This window comes from Protomyctophum parallelum (assembly GCF_964188405.1).
Source record: "Protomyctophum parallelum genome assembly, chromosome: 20".
Lineage (NCBI taxonomy): Eukaryota > Metazoa > Chordata > Actinopteri > Myctophiformes > Myctophidae > Protomyctophum > Protomyctophum parallelum.
In genome coordinates, this window is record NC_139718.1 from 31,487,661 (window position 1) to 31,508,904 (window position 21,244).

General features: G+C 42.1%; 2 protein-coding genes across 3 annotated transcripts; both read right to left on the reverse strand.

The window, feature by feature from the left end:
* Window positions 1-1,499: 1,499 nt before the first annotated feature.
* Window positions 1,500-13,274, reverse strand: jade1 (jade family PHD finger 1). Of its 2 annotated transcripts, XM_083791787.1 has the most exons (11): window positions 13,188-13,274; window positions 11,405-11,456; window positions 10,977-11,047; window positions 10,357-10,514; window positions 9,913-10,097; window positions 8,970-9,181; window positions 7,928-8,095; window positions 7,569-7,685; window positions 6,079-6,669; window positions 4,465-4,582; window positions 1,500-3,598 (listed from the first exon to the last, which is right to left on the reverse strand). In XM_083791787.1, the coding sequence occupies exons 2-11, from the start codon at window positions 11,451-11,453 to the stop codon at window positions 2,364-2,366; spliced, it is 2,904 nt and encodes a 967-aa protein (XP_083647913.1). In that variant the 5' UTR covers window positions 11,454-11,456; window positions 13,188-13,274; the 3' UTR covers window positions 1,500-2,363. The 2 variants fall into 2 exon arrangements, with proteins under 2 accessions (XP_083647913.1, XP_083647912.1); XM_083791786.1 differs by lacking the exon at window positions 13,188-13,274 and having other exon boundaries at window positions 11,405-11,499.
* Window positions 13,275-14,195: 921 nt separating this feature from the next.
* On the reverse strand, window positions 14,196-19,037 carry asmt2 (acetylserotonin O-methyltransferase 2). Its single transcript, XM_083792207.1, has 10 exons — window positions 18,748-19,037; window positions 18,217-18,299; window positions 17,479-17,653; window positions 17,135-17,264; window positions 16,983-17,051; window positions 16,724-16,842; window positions 15,968-16,105; window positions 15,727-15,849; window positions 14,633-15,614; window positions 14,196-14,565 (listed from the first exon to the last, which is right to left on the reverse strand). Exons 2-9 carry the CDS (start codon window positions 18,295-18,297, stop codon window positions 15,403-15,405), a joined length of 1,047 nt encoding a protein of 348 aa, XP_083648333.1. The 5' UTR covers window positions 18,298-18,299; window positions 18,748-19,037; the 3' UTR covers window positions 14,196-14,565; window positions 14,633-15,402.
* Window positions 19,038-21,244: the final 2,207 nt, after the last annotated feature.

Here is a 21,244-nt window from a genome sequence, read left to right on the forward strand (position 1 = left end):
CATTGATGACATCACGATGAGGCCAAAATCAGTCGAGCTGTTTCTGAGAGCAATTTCCATTAAAACACCCATATGACATGAAGGCCTGATTGTTCAAAATTGGTTATTTGTGGGGATAGAAAACACACATGGGAGCCCCAAAAACACAAAAGAAATTGAAAAAGTTGAATTTTATGTTATAGGTCCTTTAAGGTTTTATGGAAGATGTTTCGGAGTACAATAATCAATTATTTTATTGCTAGTTTGACCAATTTTAAAATACTTTATTAGTAGGGCTTGGGTTTACTAGCCACAGCACAAAGAAAGAAGCAATGTCAAGTTACAATCCAAACTAGAAAATTCGCAATTTAAAAAAATTGCAGAGTGTGGTTGCCGCAGTGGCTTACATATGCCCCTCCCACTAGTATTGCCAGCCAATTACAATTTCAAGTCACGCCTTAGATCATGCGTAAGTAATTCGGAGGGGATTTAACCCCCGAAATTCATGTTTTTGCGACAAACGGTTACATTTCTCGCATTTGCGGCGCCCCCTATGGATGAAAATAGAATTGCTTTTAGAACTTGGTTGATTGAACCACCCCGGACATGTGATTGAAATGTGGGATGGATTGGACATTCCGTTCGTGATTTATGGCATTTTTTGTGATATAGGCCCCTCCTACTAACTTCGGAAGACGATTACGGCCGAACGATACGCACTTTCAAAATTCTGCAGTTCAGTTTTAATTGGATGGGTCCAGAGATCACGTGTGCCGATTTCTGTGAGATTTGGACAAAATCTGTAGGAGGAAAAGCAAAAAGTGTGTTTTGGACAAAATTCAAAATGGCGGAAAATCTATCATGGCGGAAATGACCAAAGGAATCCAGGGAAAAAATAATTTAGATTTTACGACCTACGGTTCAAGAGTTATAAGCCAAAAGGTAAAGTGGGCTGTTATAGCGCCACCATGAGGCCGACCGATAAAATTGTAGGGTTAAATAATTTTAGGGATAATGTTGAATTATCCCTAAAAGTTTTGTAACTATAGTGATTACAGTCTCCGAGGAACAAATACTTGAATGTGAATTTTTGCCTTTTCCCATTCATGTCAATGGGGAAATTTAATTCACTAATAAATTCATATCAATTAAACTATACAACATTTCTCTTAACAAAATACAAGCACACGATTCCCGATTTTTCCGGTCAATTTGACATATGGCTCAAGTGCGTACAGCGTACAGTGTGGGAGGTATAAAGCGTCAAAATAAAGACTACTCCAGTGAAATAATAAAGTGTCACAGTTACAAGAGTCTGGTTGCCCATTCGGGCAACCACACTAATTATCCAGGAGAAAGCTGGCTTCTATGGAATCCAATTAGTGTACTTAACCTGACTCCGCCAGATGGGGGCGGTATTGATTCACAAGTTCAAACATCAAGTTCTTCCACTGGTGGAGTCCGCTGAAAACTTCTGGGAACACAGATTAGGTTAGTAGCAAAGAGACCAATCAAATGTGTGCCGCGTGAGAAAGAATTTTATTCATCTTAAGACATGACAAAACAAAATCCTTTTGCATAACAGTAGTACAGCAGCGGCCCAAAAAAGGTACAAAAAACGCTTTTTTTTTCAGTGTAAAAATAACTCTAGCTCAAACATCATACCTGTGCCTTCCTGTCTTAGTGCAAACTCTTGAAATAAAAGATAGGCACGTGATGGATAGATAATCAAATTTCAATTACACTCGAGTGCTTCTGACAGCAGACAAACGGTCGTTAATGATTTATTTTTGTAAAATGACCCCATTTGTAACAATGGCAATCTAATAATCTAATGTTTGAATGTAGACTGACATTCACAATTTTTTTAAACTGTAGAGTTTGTGTCATTTCTGTCTGATATACTGTGATATTGAGTTCACAATGCAATGTTTCTTATCCTTTTTTTACTAAGTGCAACTGACTCACAGCAAGTGTAATACTATTTAATAACAAAACAAAAAATTACAATGCAATGGTCCCAAGCAATAATCACAACTGTCAATCACAAAATGAAGCGTTTAGCTAAGCAAGAGTTAGGTGGCAACTTGACATCTTTCTATTCTATGAAAATAACCAATAAAAACTAGCCAAAGAAAAACTAAAAGTAAAATATTTCCAAATTTGTATTTTACATTATGTTACAAATAAAAAATAAATATCAGCTCTGTTTAATCTAGGCATTTTAATGATTTTCGTTTTACGAGAAAAATAAAGATTACAAAGAGACACCAGCAGTTTATTTTTTTTCCCAATAAACAGTGCAGCTTATTTCAAGTGTTCTTAGAACTCTGAGAACATAACCTGCCGTTCTTATAACCTTCGGAACTTCTGCCAGAGTTACATCAGGACGCCAGCACGCCTCTCCGGATGATGTTGTTACCGTAGCGACGGGTGATTGACGGGTCCCCCCTCAGTTGATGAGAGTGGCACCTCTTCAGGCAGTGATCTACCTCATCGTCACTCGGCTTGGCGTTGGAGGAAGGGGTGAAGGCTTCATTCTCTGCCCCTGTGCGGAGCCTGGTTCTGGGGTAAGAGGGCTCTGGCGTGTTTGGTGGTGGCCTGAGGAAGGGCTTGCGTTGCTGCTGTTGCAGGGATGCTGGCTCAATTGCCCCACCTTCCTGCTTCTCCTTCGCCACCCCAGGAGGTCTCTCACTCCTCTTAGGGATCCGAAACTTCCCCCAGTTCTTGAGATGGCCGTTGGAAGCTGAATGGGAGGAAGAGGATGAGGAGTTGTTTGCCGGAGTCTTCCTCAGCAACCCACTGGGTTTAGTACTGGACCCGCAGTGTTCCAGGATCACGTTTGCTTTGCCTGGTTTTGTGGTAATGGAGTCTGGGGCACTATGGTTTTTGTTGGCTTTTGTAGTGATGTTGGTAGAAGGGTCAAAGGTCATTAGGCTTTTGCTGACTGTTCCTGTGTTTATGGAGTAGTCGTCAAAGTCAGAGGCTCTGATATCGACCAGTCGAATCGATACCGTTCTCTCCAGGGGCTTCAACCCCAGTCTTATTTTTGTTTGGATTGGAGTACTGTCTGTGGGTTCATTCTTCCTTTTCTTCCTTCTCCTTTTCTCCTCTTCATCCTCGTTGTCGCTCTCTTGCTTCTGTCTGGTCAGTGCCAGCTCCTCCTCCCTGCTCCTCATCTCTTGTTCCTCTTTGTGGTGTTCTGGCCCTGGGGCCTCCCTCCTGGTCTCTGCCCTGTTCTCAGGTTTTTGTATCTTGACGTGGTTTGCATCCTCCCGAACTTCAGCCTTCTGACCTTTTGAGTAGTGAAACCCCTGATATCCCGGGTCATCATCCATGTTCTGAACTCTGCTGTAGGCATTCACCTCAACAGTCACTGACTCCTTGAGTTTTGCTCCCTCACTATCCTTTGTATCCAGTGGTTTGCTGCTGCTGTCCTTCTGAGGCTGCGGGGAATTGGGAAGATGTTTCCTGTGGAGGCCTTTTCTCTTCTCGTGCTTTGAAGAGCCACATTTTGTCTTTAGACTGGAGTGGCCCCATTGAGAGCCAGACTGGGAGTCTTGGTGTGATAACCAGCCCAGGGAGAAGATTTTTTCCAAGTCTTTGGCTGAGGCATCACCTACAACAACATATTAGAATTGTGGAGAGGAAAAAAACGATCAGATAAGTTCAAGCAAAAAAAGTGATTTTGTTCAATCAATTCTAGAAATAGCATTCAGTAATGCATTTAAGTGTCATATTCTGTGTCAGAACAGCGAATAATACGTTTTTGCCAGGTGCTTGAAAAGCACACAGACTACATTTGTACCCACCATTACTGACGACAATAATGACAACTTTAGTGACGACCTAGTCAGACCTTCTCGTGATTGGCTGCCTCCTAAGCCAATGATAGTCTGAACGGCATTAAAAACCCATACTTTGAACGACGCAATGCGAAGCAAGTGGCAACAGAAGCTAATGTTATGAGCCAACTGGAGCTAGACAATCATAACAAAACAGTGAGTGAACCAACAAAAGAACGTCAGAAACGAACAAAAACGGGTGCTACAAGAGCTTGTTGCACCTGCCAGTCATGACAGAGCCATTCTTGTTTGTTTGTGTGTGCACGTGCGTGTATGTATTATATGTATTGTTTTGTTTTTTTACACTCATCACAAGATTCACTTTGGCATTGTGTGTACATACTGTTGTTCATGTTGTTTTTTATTCATAGCCAGGAGTGGTTCTGTTTCATGATGTCATGCACATAGAGGAACGAGCTGATTGTTCTACATTTGTAGGGACCCTGTTCTTGAAGGCTTTGCCTTTGGCCACACTGTAAAAGCATACAGTACTCACAAAATAGAGATTGTAGCCATTGTTCTTTATTCTTGAAAATATGTTATCAATAAATATAATGAATGAGGAAGAAAAGAAAACATATCCTAACCCTAACCCATTCATCTGAGAAGCCCAAAAGAAAATACAATGCCGTTCACTCACCAGTGAGCAGCTCATGGTCCAGCAGTCTGACTTGGTGATGAAAGATCTGTTCCTGAACCCTCCACAGAGAGCGCTTCATCTTCTCCCTCCGCGTCACCATGTAGGTCAGGTTACGCACCTGAAGACCCAGCAAGTCAGGACAAAATTAGGAGAGCCTACCAACCCTATTTCAGATAACCTGTTGCCTTCATGTTGATGGTGTCCGATCATGTCATACAACATACGTGAATGTCAGTCAATCATACATAGGTGAAGAAAACAAAGTGAGGGAGCTGTCTGAACACCAGTCACACACTTAATTGGCTCAGGAAATATTGTAGTGATCACCTGGTGCTTGTATACCTCACTGTCAACCACAATCCTAAAAGAACGTTCTACCTCAAGTAAGGTTGGGCGATATAGCAAAGTTTTCCAATCGGCCATCGTCTGGCCCAGATAGACGATATATAGACGATAGACGATATATTCGTGCAATGTGATTACAGTTTACAGTGGGTCGCAAGTCGAAAAAAAGACAAATCCACAAGCTCTCAATGTGCCGCATCGGGGACGCGTTGAGAACCCGCAGACGCGCCCGTCTCTGCAGCACCGTTTGCAACGCAGATCTGTCTGTTTTTTAAGTGCTGGTGTTCATTCACGTTGTCAATAGCACAATACAATTGTGATGAGACACAAAACAGCATGTGTGCATTCTGGTGTGACTGTATATTATTAAACTGCATGGGTCTGGAACTGTCCGGACTCCGGAGCGTAAACAACATGTAGGCTACAGTACATTAGCCTCCCTCGGTCCCAACCAGGCAGCCAGCCCAGAGTGAGTGTGTGAGCTGTTCCCCCGTTCTGCTGCTGCTGGGACTGACTCTGGAAGCATACCATTATAAGGTTTCCACTTTCCACCCGGCCGCTGTTACGACTTTGCTGGCCCAAATTGATTCGCATTTTGCTCACACTATTTATTATTATTTTGCTGTAGGTTAATGCTATTTTGCAAAAGAAAGAATCGCCGCAAAGAATCGCCTAATAAAAATAATCGGCGATTGGATTCGTAAAATCACAATTGACGATAGATTCGTATCGTCACCCAACCATAACCTCAAGCTAATAATAAATCATTCTTAACGGGCCACTTCACCCCTTTTGCGACCAGAACTTATTTGAATGATGTTTGGGAGACAAGAAACACTCCTGGGGTTTTTATGTGGGCAATGTGATTTTAGATATTTACTTATATTATATTACTACAATTACCATTAATGCTTTGCTGCACTCACCCCACCTTGTGGAGAGGGAGAGGGCTGTCTTACTGAGACAACATGTAGTCCAGGAAGGAAGTGAGACCAGTGTTTAAGACATCACAGACACTTTAATGGGTATTTATCTTAACATTCTATGGAGAAGGCAGTTTTTGTCTATTTATAGAAAGATTTGTTCTCAGTGCATTCTTCCTTCTGTCTGTTATCCAACTGCAGGTAGCAGCAAACACTCTAGCCCTGATCCTCTACCCATTGCAATAGCTGGTCCTGCTCTTAAACACTTGCCTTGCTCTATGCTTGACCTTGCTCTTTTTTCCTCTGGCCTTGCGTTTTTGAATAGAGGGAGAATGTGGAAACCTACCCTCTCCAGGTCCTGCCGGAGGTGGGTGAAGAGCTGGAGGCGACGAAGCAGCACCTCCTGCTCGCGGCGTGCCAGGCTCTCTTCCTCATCCTTCTTGGGTGTGAGGAGCGGCTGGTTGAAATTGGCCTTGCGTTTCAGCTTCCAGTACTGGTACATGAAGTCCACTGCCTCCTGGGACAGCTTAAGGTGCTGGGCGACTTCCTCCACGTCCACAAACTGGAAGAATTCCTCCTCCAGTGCCTGGAGCTTCGTCTTGCGGAGGTTCACCCTCTTCTCTTCCTGCTGTCGGCTGCTCAGGGCCTCCGGCTCACCAGTGGAACCTCTGGAAGAGGGCAGTTCTGGAAGAGCAAAGGAAGAGGAAGAGACTTGGTCGTCGTCCTCTCTCACCCTGCCTCTTCTTTTGCCTTTTTTATCTCCGTCTCCCACCTCCTTCTCCTCCTCCTCTCCTCCAGAGTCTCTGGCCTCAGAGTGTTTGGGGCAGTAGGATTTGAACTTGACCTCGTCGTCCTCGGTGAGGATGGTGTTCATCTCCAGGGACGCGCTGAGGCCGCATGTAACATGGAAGGCAGTCCGGCAGTTGTTCGCTGAGCACTGTGGGGGCACAAACAAAGGAATCTTTGATCATTTGTGGTCGAGTGCTACATCAACTGATCCAAATCTCCCTAGAGCTAGATCAAAGTTTATTGAAAAAAGGTAACAAAGCTTTGGGTCATATGCCCCAAACTGTTTTAGAATTGTATATATGGCTAGAGCAGGCATTAACATAATACGTTTTCAAACCTACAATAAAATAAATATTACAATTAATTTACCTGATAATAGGTGTGTAGTAACCTTGTATCATGAGAATGTAATTAGTGAAAACTGCTTCAGAACAATTCTGGTCATTTAGCTTACTGTTCCAAACTACTTGTAGTGTGGTCAGGCAACCACTGGGTGGTACCTGATCTCCTCTGACATCATTGTGTGTGTGTGTGTGTGTGTGTGTGTGTGTGTGTGTGTGTGTGTGTGTGACAGTCAGCTTCTAACACACTTTAGTAGTAGAGAATAAAGTTACTTGATCCAGCATCAAATAACAAATGCAACAACATATCACAAATATCACTAGCCACTGTCCATTACAGAGAAGCATAGCCTAAGGCCCTAAGCATGCGGTAAAGATCAAAGCATGTTATGTAATCCAGCAGGATACAAACATATAGAATTTTCTGGGCTACCTTTCTTTGGTGTGAACATTGAAGAACAACGTTTCAAATGTTATATGATCCCCCAAAATAATAAGGAACAATCTGTTCCTCATTTTGCCCCCTGGAATCCCACAAAGTCCCCTGGAGATCCCTGAACACCACTATGAGAACCCTCTGATTAACATTTACATAGATGAGATTATCTCCCTTAACGTGACGTTAAAAATAAAGTGGTCACAAATTGTATTTGTATTGATTCTGGTGTGTGAGGTCAAGAGAGTTAACCTTTAACAGTTACAGTACCTGTATACATGCTCCTCTCTTCTCCTTACATACACAGCAGATCAGTGCCCATCTGTTGCTGGGAATGTGAGACACGTTGGTTATAGGTTCCATCTTCTCTGGATTCCCAATGCTCACCTACGACCACAGAATCACACAGATATTTCTTATGTTGTAGTGTTGGGTCTCTATCGGAAAAAGGATTACAGGGTAAAAACGATTTGAAGACTGCATGACAACCATTGCTGTATGTGATGCCATAATAATACCCTCGTACTCTCATAGGATCAATGTCGCTCTGTGTGATTCAGTGACATCATTATTTTACTCATCTCATGTGTTACATAACTTAACATTGGCAAACACTTAAACAGATTCACCTCTGGAATCCACAAGGCACAGCTAACATGGACCCATTTGGTTCCACTTCGAGTCGGCTTCATGGCACCACCTTTCTTCGGACACAGCTGGCACTTTGGCAAGATGCCCAGGGCACAGATCCGACACAGCCAGCTGCCCTTGGGGACTTTCTGAATGCCATAACACGCCTATCAAGGAACAAACAAACACCATGTTCTATCCTTTGAGAAGTATGTGAAAAAAGGGTGTGTACATGCTATGCCAAATGCTACCATCAAGATGCACATTTAACCCATTCTGACCTGAGATCAGATTCATATGAGGTTTCCACTGGACACACACTGGTCTGATTAACCCATTCTGACCTGAGATGACAGATTCTAAAAATGTCAGTCGTTCTTCGATTTTTCAAAAAATAGCAGACCTACAAGCTCGTATCGCGCCACTCGGTGGCGCGATATGAGCTTGTAGATCTGCTATTAAATAGCTATTAAATAGCTAAAGCATAACATGATGCTGACACCAAAATGGGTGCCCGGTCAGAATGGGTTAAAATGGCAACATTTATTCTTAAATTCTTTTCCCCATGTTATTAATATATTTAACATTTTACTAAGGTTTACGTTACTCTGTTTGAAGGGGAGCTTATGCTGTGAAACGTCATACATTGCACAATATTTTGTTTCTACTACTTTTCATAATAGTAATAGTACTATTTAATAATAGTATTGGTAGTAATAGTAGCTGTGGTATACAAGTAATTCAAGATTAGTAGTGGGGTAACCACAGTAGTTTGTATTTTTAATAGTATTATTTTATTAGCTTATTTTAAGTCACTCTGGATAATGCCATAATTGTACATTGCAGTACTAGTAATACTTTCTTTAACAGTTAAAAACTAACAAAGGATTCTGCTGTGCACTTCTGTATGTATCTATGCATGTGCACAATAAATGCATATATCAGTGGTTCATTTGTAAACTCTCAGTTATGGGGGTCCTTGACATTTGAGAACTGCTATAGTTGAAAATGGCTCTATAAGAAGGGACATGCCTAACCAACCTGGTGCACACAGATGTTACACTTGTCGCAGAACACCATTTCATTGTTGTCCTCTCCATCAGGGGACTGACAGACATCACAAACCACGTCCTCGTCGTACTCGATGCCTAGCCCCTCCTCTGTCTCCGTGGCATGTGTCATGTTGTCATGACAGCGGCACTCAAACTCCTCTATAACTCTCTCCATGGTGATCTCGTCAAGCACCGGAATTCCTAAAAACACAACGACTAAATATGTTAGAATAATCTGTCCCTTGATTGATTTTACCATTATGCAAATCTGTATTTGTATTGATTTCACTAATGACTTTTTATTTATTTATTACAGCATGTATTGCTTGGACAGCATTTGGTCATATTGTCTGCCTTACATTTATTTTAACAGGTTGCCTTCAAAATCTGTCATTTGAAAGTGGAAAAGTCACTGCAAAGTGCAAACCCCCCACATCACATTTATCTAACTCTTATTTTTTTTTATAAAACTTAAGATTTTTGCAGGGAACTAAGATGCTCATAAGTTGACATTGTGACACACCAATGCAACCAAAGTGCCCAGCTCAGGCCACCCCACTCTAACCTGACGCTGCCAGATGAGGGCGGTATTGGGTAACCATGTTCCCCAACACAGCCTTCATCTGGGATCTCTCAGGGAGTTGAGCTGACAAAAATCCGTTCCGTACCGGACCAATCAGCGTGAGCTAAGGGCGGGATATGTGCGAAACCGGATGTGAAGCCATCTAGACACGTCAATATGATTGGTTGTGTTTGCACGCCCACACGGTGATAGACAGACGGTCCCATCCAATCATCTACCAAGTATCTTGAAAAAAAGGAACAGCCCCGTCATCGAATTTGCTTCCGCGATCCCAGATCCCAATAAGCTGTGAAACAAATTTGTGTAGCAAGCTTCTTGGATCTGGCAGCGTCAGGTTAACCCCACTCACCCATCTCATTGAACTCCTCGTTGATGATCTGTATCCAGGCCACATCTTCCTCGTCCAGGTCATAGCGGCACGTCGCCTCGGCCAGTGTCCGGATGTCCACGTAGCCCAAAGACTCAGAGCGCGATATCCTGATCAGCTTCTTAGGCTTAGTGAACATCACCTCCTTCCCCTTCTCTGCCAGCACCCTGTGGAAAACAGGACGTTTGATTTAAGATCTGTGCATTGCTTGTTTTCACCCATTCAATAAAAAGGTTGAGAATACAAGCTCAGACTTGCTATATAAACTACTAAATAAAAGTAATAAAATGCCAGTAGAAATGTAGAATGTCTTGCTCAAGCGCACATTTACAACAGATGACTGTTGTAGAAAGTGAATCCTGCAGTCATTAGGTTATGGGACAGTATTTCTAGCCTAGCAAACTCAGAATGTGTTGGTTGTCTTACCGGGCTACTGGATGAGGGATGGACTGGGGACTGACAGGAACCTGAACCCCCTTCTCCCAGTCCTGTCTCCAGGGATCAGCCAGGATGTAGTACTCATCTGGGTTCAACTGGTGTGAATCATGAACCTTCATGGCAGTGATCAAGTCTGTGCGAAAAACCTGACCCATATAGACGTGAATATTTAACTTGTGTTATAATAATAGGGTTTAGTTGGACTCAAAATCTCAAAATCTAAGAGAGGACACAGGGAGAATGGCAGAGTGGGAACTAGAAAAGCGCCAGAGGGAGTCAATGTTTGACCTTAGCTGGCCGGGGTCAGAATAGGGATGCTAGGGTTCATGTGGTTACTAGACAGTTACATGTATGTGCAGAAGGATAAAATGCATAAACAAAACAAGACAGAAAAAAAAGACAACTAAAGCCAAGCCGCAAGTGATAAAACAACCTCAGATGAGAAATAAATGAGAAACAAATACCTAATGTGCATGAGATAAAACTCTTAAGTGGCAAAGTGCTCAATAAAAACAATTAAAGCGATCAAGATGACAGAAAATACCCTCAAACCTTAATTAGATTAAAAACTGTTTTTCATGTTTCATATAGTTTCTCAAAAGACGTACCTCAGAAGGTTTCGTTCCCTTTCCTCTCCTGGGCTGTGACTTAGAGTGCTGGGACCAACATGTAGAGTTACCTGATAGAGAACAAGATACAGGATTATAATATGATGTAATGCACATGTTTTTTGCATTTCGTTGTAACTGCATTTTCATCCAAGACAGTTTCAACAAATGCTTAAAACCCCACATGTCATAGATTGTGCTCATGTCTGGTAACTAGTGGTTTGTGGTTGACAAGCTACTTAAGATTAGTTATAGTTACTACTATTTTGTGCTTGCAAATTTAACTCTTTCATTCCGTTGTTCATGGGGAGCAAATGAACCGAAACACAGAGTGGTAGCCAGCAACCTTGGATGGTCTACAGAATGGCTGTGTAATACTTTGGCCATGAGTCATGTCTGCACCAGACAGCCCAGAAGAGTAAACTTACTTCCATTGTCTGAGTCTTCACTGCTGCTTGCATGCCTGCTTCTCTTCATGGTCTTGGGTACAGTTTGGTCACACATTGCACAAGTCAGAAAAAAAAGAAAATAATAATACAGATGTTTTATTCTTTCAGACTAGTGTGATACAATGTTTGAAATTGTCCACTGAATAAATATTGATAGAGAACATTAACACCAGGTTTCACTGCAATTTATCTTTTTAATTAATATGTTTACAGAAGACAAACTGCTATATCAGATTTAAAAAATATATAGAACAATTGGAATATAATTTGTTATAACATATTAAAGCAACATAACATTAGAACCATTACCATACACTGTTTGTGTCAATCATGTTAGTTTACACAGGTTGTTGATGAGACCACTGGCCGTAGCACGGTTCTGGTAACGAAACACAACAGTGGAGTTGACCTGATATTGTGTCTTGTGACCATAGCATAGATAGACTTATTAAACTATAGCATTAGTCATCTTTGCTACTCTACACTCAGTGACCCCTGCGTAGCTGCCTGGAAATGACAACAGCGTCAAGTCGCCACGTGCACAATAATGAGAAAACAACGCGTCATAGTGACACAGGCGCATAGGGTACCTTTTATCTCTATCGTATGATTAAGGCAGCGTTGACTTCACATTCATATTATTATTTAACCTTACGTTTAGAATAATTGTAAGTAAATGAATAATGTAAAAGTGCAATTGAGAGCAAATTTGCTCTGCATGTCTAAACATTGCGGATTGCAGCATTGGCTACGCCACAATTGGGGCAAAATAAAGTACCATATGCGAAGTTCAAAGTATTGAATTATTCGTATTAATATTAGTGTACAATACGTACTCGAGAGCTGCGCTTCTATAACAGGAATGATTGGAAAAGTTACTCGTAACGAGGCAGCCCGAGCAAAAGGCGTATGGCTGACATGGCATCTTATGTGTTCCGTTCTCTGACGTTAAAATGCTGTTAAAAGTACTGTACGCATGTTGCTGCCATCATAATTTGTACATGCGAGTAGATGATGTGCAGTTTTTAATGCAGTTAACCCGTTACTGGACTTACTTACTAGTAGTAGCCAAATGGCTAACGACACTTGCACGTTATGTAATCCACAGGCCCAGCCACACCAGCAATGAATATAAACTCACTATCTGACTGGTAAACGAGTGAGTAGCTTAGCCTTACTACGGTGCTAGTTAGTTGGGATTTTCCAGAAACCTGTCATTGCAGATTCACATAGCCTATACTGTGTAGTTTACACACACACACACACACACACACACATGAGCTTTTAGCATTAGCCGTTCATTCCAGCAAATAGACTGCATCTTCCTGAACCTGGCGGCTCACGGTGGTACTAGAGGCTAGCATGTTAGCATGGAGCTAAGCCAGTTATTAGCCCCAGGCTACTGTAATGCCAAAATGACAAGGTGCCGCTTATTAAGATTCGCTAAATGTATGTAACGGGGCAGCAACAATGTAGTTGATCGTGGATGAGTGGTATTTTGTGATGGATTGATGCACAGTGTGACACATCCACCAGTCATCCACTGGGTTCAGGTTAATCTTTGGCGCCATTTTAAATGACGATGTCGCGTTTTCCTAGCGGACTGCTAGTTGCGACCATACTAGGACCAAAAAAAAGAAGAAAAAAAACTCACTCAAATAGACTCATAAGGAATTTACATTGCAGGTGAAAAGAAAAAAAACAAAGAGTATACGCTTTAAATCCGTGTAAGAGTTGTTAAAGAAAGTAGGACGGTACATACAGAGCACGTCAGGCCGTTGCAAAGGTGTGCAGTTTGAATTTGATGTGTTGTAGCGCAGCAGTTTAGAGGCTTCACTTGTTCCGTTCGTTCGAGCCGCATTCCACATACACAAACACACTGGCGTGACGTCACGGCTACATCCCCTATGGCTACCTCCCATAGCCTGGAGGAACACGAGGACGTTGTGATTGGCCAGTTGGTCGTCACAGCACCATGTGGTTTTTACACACCCCAAAAGGGTGTGGGTGTGTGTGTGTGTGTGTGTGTGTGTGTGTGTGTGCGTGTGTGTGCGCGCGCGCGTGTTTGTGTGTGTGGCTTATAGGTAAATAAGTGATGTTGTTTTGGTTCAAATAAGTGTTAAATAGCTGAAAATTTTCCATAGTCTCGCCAGATCTTTTTATCTTCTATTTTATCCAATCAGGAGAGAGAACTCGCACAGGACAGATTAAACGTGAAATTGAAAGTGATGACTCAAAGAAATGAGCAGACACATTTTGAGCTGGAACCTGTCACACACACACACACACACACACACACACACACACACACACACACACACACACACACACACACACACACACACACACACACACACACACACACACACACACACACACAGTCACACACACACACCGAAATTCTTTAATTCTACTGCCTGACAGACACTCACACTGTACTGTCAGTCGTTCGCCACAACCAAATGAACCAATCGTTGATTTACCTGTAGTAAGTGCCTTTCGCCATTAGAGCGCACCATAACCTCTCGCACAGATATATTATAGACTAGTAGTCAGTAGAAGACCATTGCTTTATGATGAATCGTTGACGATACAAAAAAGCAACGGGAGAGAAAGAAGGGAAGAAAAGTTACAACTGCTAGGTTGCGACATGTGTTGTCTATTATGAGCAGAGCAGCACGAAACCACAAAGCAAACAGACCATTTTCAAAATATGCGTGATGCAACTGTCCTTCAATTTGACAATCAAGACAGAACTCCAATAACGCCCCTTGTGAAGTTTTGCGTAGTAGGAACAAAATTGCTCTGATATACACCAGTCTTACAAGATATTTTAATGAGATGACGAAAATCACTGTAGCCTATTCAAAATAAGTAAATTGCATTATAGGCTAATGTGACTGGATGGATGCATCATGCATATGCTATTGGAATGGACAGATGACTTTATAAAATAATACTAATAATCACTCAATCGGTTTTGGAATTAGCCCGTCACCCATCTTGCACACCTCGCTAATTACACATGCAATAGTCAAACAAGCCAATGTAGTGCTAAAATCTACTATCCCTTATACTTAGCAGGAATGCCATCTTGTGCCACTACATTCTTCACCATGGGAAAACAGGAAAAGAAAAGCCTGACTATACAGAAAACAACTACTATTAGGCCTGACTATACAGAAAACAACTACTATTAGGCCTGACTATACAGAAAACAACTACTATTAGATATGTGTTTAGAGCAAGACTGTGATATTTCCAGACCCTATACACTGACACGAAACAAGACAGGAACGCCCAAAAACGTCACAGCCGGTTTTTTAACAAGACAGGAACGCCCAAAAACATCACATCCGGTGTTTTACCCCGGGCAGAATTTTCTATGGCTGCCAATGCAACTTTTTCCAATCCTTAATCACATACGGCAAACACCTATGCCGATAATATCTAACTTGCGGAGGTAACGTGCCTTGTCCGCGGGCAACAGATCTTTCAACGTATGGCATTGCAAATACGTTAGATAATCGCTACTCTGCGCAATATTGTTTTGAAAATGCCGCAAATTGCATTGCAGTGAACGAGAGCAAATCACAAATCACAAATCTTACCCCTGGGGGTGGGCGGAGCCGCGGAGTCGCAGCTGACGCCCCTCCCTCCGCTCTGATGACGCGTTGTTATGTCAATGTAATATCAACAGAGTCTGAACCTGAGTAAACCATATTCACATGGTGATCAGACCATTTTTGTTCTTTTATCACAGATTCACACCCGGGCAACATCTAGAGTTCTGATGCAAGCACAAAAAGGAGTTCACATCACATACAAACTACATGGTGTACATACAGGCATCACAACACACTGTCAGGAATGTAAACTCCAAACTAATCAAAGTGAATTTCCTTCAATGTCCTCTACTCCTTCTCAAGTTTAGAATATGAAGGTTTAGAATCTAAACCTTCATATTTGACCCAGGCTCATTTGATGGCAAGAATGGCATCATAGGACTTCCCTGTTCTACAGACTTGTATGTTGTGGAAGCCTGACTGGGAGAGCATGCTGGAGTACTGGGAGGGTGGGTGTTCTCTGCCCTCAGTCTGAACCAGCATGTTGAGTGAGAAGATCTGAGCCATGACAGGACCTCGTCTGTTCTCAAACAACATGGCCTCTACCAGCAGAACCCCGCCACCTAGGGAGGGGAAATATAAACAGGGAGTTTTTAATTATTATTATATTTAATGAACATGATCAAACTATATAAGTACTATAAATGCTATCAATAATAATAATAATAATAATACCTGGTTGACAACTGTCATAAATCTTCTTCAGCAGTTTCAGACACTTCTCTTCATTCCAGTCATGAATGATTCTTGCTAAAATGTACAGGTCAGCAGATGGGATTTCCCCATTGAAGAAATCACCTACATAATAACAAAACAATGTAAATTAGAGATTTCTCAAGTACCACAGATACCATGTGATTACGCATTAGATCTACTTTTTCTAAAAACATTTTAACTGTCTTTAAAATTGCCTCACCGGATTGAAATACTATTGCATCATCCTGTTCAGAGAAATGTTTCTGGGCTGTTTCCACTACTTGGGGAAGGTCAAACACTATTACTGAGGAGGAGGGGTAGGCTTTAGCTAATTCACGAGCCAGAGCGCCAGAGCAACCTGGAAAAGACAGAACCACAATCATGCACCTCTGTCTGTGCATGGTTGTTTGAAGGAGAGCATCAGTAGGACAACAGTTTATGGCATAATGATGATGATCTGTGTTTAAGTGGATGCACTAAACACAAATATGTTTCATACAGTGACAATACACATCAGATAGAGAACCTGCAATGATACCTAATGAGGTAAACAATGTGGTAAAAGTTGTGATAGACCAGGTACAGTATATTTAATTCTAGATAAACCGAAAATTCACATTACTTGTTCTGATTTTGTCTTGTGAATGAAATTATGGCAGTTTAGTGTTAACAGATGCAGGCATCTAACTGGAGGGTCACCTATTTGATGTTTCTGGATGGGGTGATAAAATATGTGTGCCGGAGATTGACTATTATTCACTACTATTACTTGAGCAAGGCACCTAAACCCTCAATTATTCTTGTGGAGCCTCTCAGTTGCCAACAGTATAATATTGTAGATGTACTGGACAACCTTTAGCATTGTGAGTAACTGTAGGATTGTGAAGCATAATGCATTCTTAGAAAAACACTCATGTATAAATGATACAAGTTCATAAATATACTGGATGAAGTCTAAAAGTCATCATCACCATACCTCCCAGATCTATCATTGTCTTGAAGCAGGAGAGGTTGAAAGCTGTCACTATATCATGTCCATCCAGAACCCACGATGAATTCATCAAACCCATAAATTTCAGCATCTCCTCTTCCGATCTAAAGCAGCAGTACGTTTCACAATCAAAATCACTCTATACTTGCTAAATACACCACTGATTAAGCAGGCACATACATTTGGTGAACGGTTACATGTATAATAATGACACACAAGTTAACACAACAAATAAAAAAGTAACCTGTAAATAGCTTGAAATATATCTTGAGCTGGAAGGCCAAACGTCTTCTCATTCTGGTTTTTCCCTTCCCTGCATAATGTAATATGATACTGTAGTCAACCACAGCTTGAACTGAAGAACAGGAATCATTTGAATCATTTGAAGCCACTGACCTGACAGCATCAACCATGTTATTCCAGAGAGGATAGATGGTTTGGGACTGGTATATGATCATGTCATGGAGAGACTTATCGCTGCCTTTAGCCAAGTAGAGGTTGGCCACATCACTACTGCTATAGAAAGCTGTTACAACAAAATGCAGTTACAGTTAAAGTATGTGAGAGAGTAATATTACTGTACAGTAGTTTAGATTAGCAAATGAGCAGACCTTGTGTAAGACGCAGATTGCACACACAAGGTTTTTGGGATGCAACTAGCTAACACCCGTTAAAAACCTTATTCCTGTGCATGATTGGCAAAACAAGAGTTATTTTGTGGTACGTGTGGTGTGCAGCACCTTTCCCTTCCATTGTTTCCACCTGCAGGATCTCGATTCCCACCAGAACATCCAGCAGTCTCTCAATACCATCCACGCTGGTGTCCAGTTTCCCAGCGACATGCTCCGCACTCAGGGGCTTCTGCGATTGCAGCAGAAGATCAAACACTCCCAGCTCACAGGCGGTAAATATGACCTGAGAGGAAATGATGAAGTTAGATAAAACCACATGGATGCCGTTAAGTTGAGGAAGAGACCGTGTGTCATCATGGTATTTTTAGCAGGAGAATGGTTAAGCACAGTCATTAACCCTTAAGTCCCTATTTTGGGCAAATTTTCCAAAATATCAACATTTCCCAAAGAATTCGCATTTTTGAAAGGCGTTAGACCCTCCAACGTCTGGCTTTCAGACATAACGTCATGTGGTAGCCAAGTCTATGGACTTTTAATGTTAGTCTTATTTATTCATGCTCCCTCAAAAATCAGCAAGCCCCCAAAAATCAACAGGCCCCCACTTGTGAGTCGTGACATCATGCAGCCAAGTCTATGGACGTTTTAAGGTTTGCTTTTTTTTGGCCGGAATGAGATGATGTATGTATGATGATAAAAGAGCGCCCCTCACTTCACACAGGTGTGATTTTATTATATTACTATTGTGTAGTTAAACGTTTCTTTGATATTGCCTGGCCTGCTCCATGATAACATTACAAAATGTGCGTTTAATGTGTTTAACAAAATACAAATATAATATAGGCCTACCTTTGAAACCCTGAAGCCATTGAAATACTCCAAAAGTTTGAAGGGATAGTCCAGTTCACTCTGGGATAGTTGCTCTGCCATTGCTGGAGGGAAATAAAAAATATAAAAAAATCTAATCCACACCTCGGCCAGACAAGGTGTGGAATGTGGATGACATTATGTGTTTCAAAAAAGCTTTATACCCTGTTATAACATGTACATAACGATGCAATGTGACAAAGCTGTTTACAAAATGCTGTAGCCTACCCTCCAACTGTATATACTTTCCCCATTTCTTACTGTTTTTATTGTATTGTGACACTTTTTTCTCATTTGAATTGAATTGAATTGAATTAACATCATTGACTGACTAGACTAGTAGTAACATCTCGTCACGAAGCTTTCCACTAGACTACTACAGCTATAGGAATGCGTTCAACATATTTTGTTGTTCATTTCATTGCTTTACCAGACATCAGCTATATCTCAGCGTATTTCATGTCAGACCAAATAGCGCATATATTGATTGGAAGGATGCATGCATTCACTCACCCCGCTGAGGTCCAACTCGAAGTGGGATTTGATAATTATTTTGGGAGAATTTAGTAGCCTACAAAGCAAGATCTCGGTTCTCTACAGTTGTTGTCGATCCAAACCCAATGAAATGGTCGGCCATCCCATTACCACCGCGATCTCTAGTGCTCTCTGATCTGTCTGTTAGGATGTGATAGCCAAGCTGAACTGGAGCGGAGTTAAAGCCGCTTTTCTCTTGGTGACCCGACCCGTAAAGGAATATTAATGACGGCTATGGTAGTTTCAAAGGCACCACACCACACCACACAGAGTAGGGCAGCGTCTAGTGAGCTAATCTAGTGAGCTAATTTAAGACTTCCGGTGGACGATCTCTTCAAAATAAGAGTACCCTCTAGAGTATTGAAAAAAAGTTTAATTTGCACATTAAAACTACAAATTAAGCATTTAAATGATGCTATATGATGCTATAAGACACACATTATGTTTCTGTGTAAGAATAAGTAATTAAATCCTTATAATAATAATAATAATAAAGTTATCTAAATGGATAAATGCTATTCACTGGAGTGCATGGACTTTATAAAGTGGACACTGGACAAAAGACGGCTCCGCAAGGCAACTATCTGGACATACCCACACGTTCGGGGAGATGTCCTCTACCACACCACACTCTCCGCTAAGCGGGAGAGGTGTAAAATTCACAGCAGCAGACCTTCTACTGGGGTCAATGCTGACAAAAAGTACCGTTTCCGGACCCAGAATGGACACTGGACAAAGAGGCCTCCGCGAGGCAACTATCTGGACATACCCACACGTTCGGGGAGATGTCCTCTACCACACCACACTCTCCGCTAAGCGGGAGAGGTGTAAAATTCACAGCAGCAGACCTTCTACTGGGGTCAAGGCTGACAAAAAGTACCGTTTCCGGACCCAGAATGGACACTGGACAAAAGACGGCTCCGCGAGGCAACTATCTGGACATACCCACGCGTTCGGGGAGATGTCCTGTACCACACCCCACTCTCCGCTAAGCGGGAGAGGTGTAAAATTCACAGCAGCAGACCTTCTACTGGGGTCAATGCTGACAAAAAGTACCGTTTCCGGACCCAGAATGGACACTGGACAAAGAGGCCTCCGCGAGGCAACTATCTGGACATACCCACACGTTCGGGGAGATGTCCTCTACCACACCACACTCTCCGCTAAGCGGGAGAGGTGTAAAATTCACAGCAGCAGACCTTCTACTGGGGTCAAGGCTGACAAAAAGTACCGTTTCCGGACCCAGAATGGACACTGGACAAAAGACGGCTCCGCGAGGCAACTATCTGGACATACCCACGCGTTCGGGGAGATGTCCTGTACCACACCCCACTCTCCGCTAAGCGGGAGAGGTGTAAAATTCACAGCAGCAGACCTTCTACTGTGGTCAACGCTGAAAAAAGTATACCGTTTCCGGACCCAGAATGGACACTGGACAAAGAGGCCTCCGCGAGGCAACTATCTGGACATACCCACGTGTTCGGGGAGATGTCCTCTACCACACCCCACTCTCCGCTAAGCGAGAGAGGTGTAAAATTCACAGCAGCAGACCTTCTACTGGGGTCAACGCTCAAAAAAGTGCTGTGCCTTGGGGCATTGACATGAAATCACTTTCTCTACGCAAGCTAAGTCAGGTCAAGGAGTTACCTCTAGCTTTGGAATGGGTGTCACTTGTGTGCGTTGATTGCATCTGTCTGTGCATTTATGCATTTGTTTGTCCTGACGAAACTTGATTATTTCTCGACTGTTTATTTTCTCGTATGACACGACATAGAAACTACTTGTGACTACTGTCTTTGTGTGCTGTCGAGCGGATGTTCTTTGCATCAGCTCAAAGGTATAGCCTGCTGTGTCATTCGATTCATTTGTCCAGATATGCCATTTATGATCTTTAAGGATGTACAATGACGCATATGGTGGCCTGTCGAAAAATACACACATACTGGTCAAAGCATACTCATTTTGGTGGTACAGACAGGATAAATTGAACGTTTTTGGAATTTTTGTGCCAGCTCTTAACAGGAGAAGTAAGGTCTGTGGGCTGTTAATTACTTCATATGTTGATAAGCTCTTTTCCTGCTGACATGTTTCACATTGTTCAGATTGAGCAGGTAATATTTGTGCAATAGTGTCTAAGATGCCTTTTTGTGACACGTCAAGTGGCTGCACTATGAATTGTGACATGTTCTTTGTAGATGGTAAGGCCTTGTCACCACATTGAGTACAACTATACAGACTAAGACTTTTCAGGCAAAGCAGGTCATCTCCAAGGAAAGGAGACCGAAGTGTGTATTCTACAAATCTATTTAATATGGTGCATACTTCTGTCCTAGAACATTTCTGAGACACTAATGACACTGATGTGTTGGCTAGATTGAATTTCTCAAGTTTCCGTCTAAATGTTGAGTCCTGCGCTGCTGCTTCTTCAAGCCGTGTGTGACATTTTTTGATAGCAGATGTCTGTTGTAGAAATGTT

What these genes read in the sequence shown, in the direction of transcription:
- jade1 (XM_083791786.1), bottom strand. Translation starts at nt 11,480, where the DNA reads ATGTGTGACCAAACTGTACCCAAGACCATGAAGAGAAGCAGGCATGCA. An exon ending in TGAAGACTCAGACAATGGAA is followed by an intron (nt 11,048 to 11,404) that starts GTAAGTTTACTC and finishes GTTCTCTATCAG; the next exon opens with GTAACTCTACATGTTGGTCC. An exon ending in GTAACATCTGTGTGCACCAG is followed by an intron (nt 8,096 to 8,969) that starts GTTGGTTAGGCA and finishes GTTCCTTGATAG; the next exon opens with GCGTGTTATGGCATTCAGAA.
- asmt2 (XM_083792207.1), bottom strand. Translation starts at nt 18,297, where the DNA reads ATGGCAGAGCAACTATCCCAGAGTGAACTGGACTATCCCTTCAAACTT. An exon ending in AACATGGTTGATGCTGTCAG is followed by an intron (nt 17,052 to 17,134) that starts GTCAGTGGCTTC and finishes TACATTATGCAG; the next exon opens with GGAAGGGAAAAACCAGAATG. An exon ending in ATATTTCAAGCTATTTACAG is followed by an intron (nt 16,843 to 16,982) that starts GTTACTTTTTTA and finishes CTGCTGCTTTAG; the next exon opens with ATCGGAAGAGGAGATGCTGA.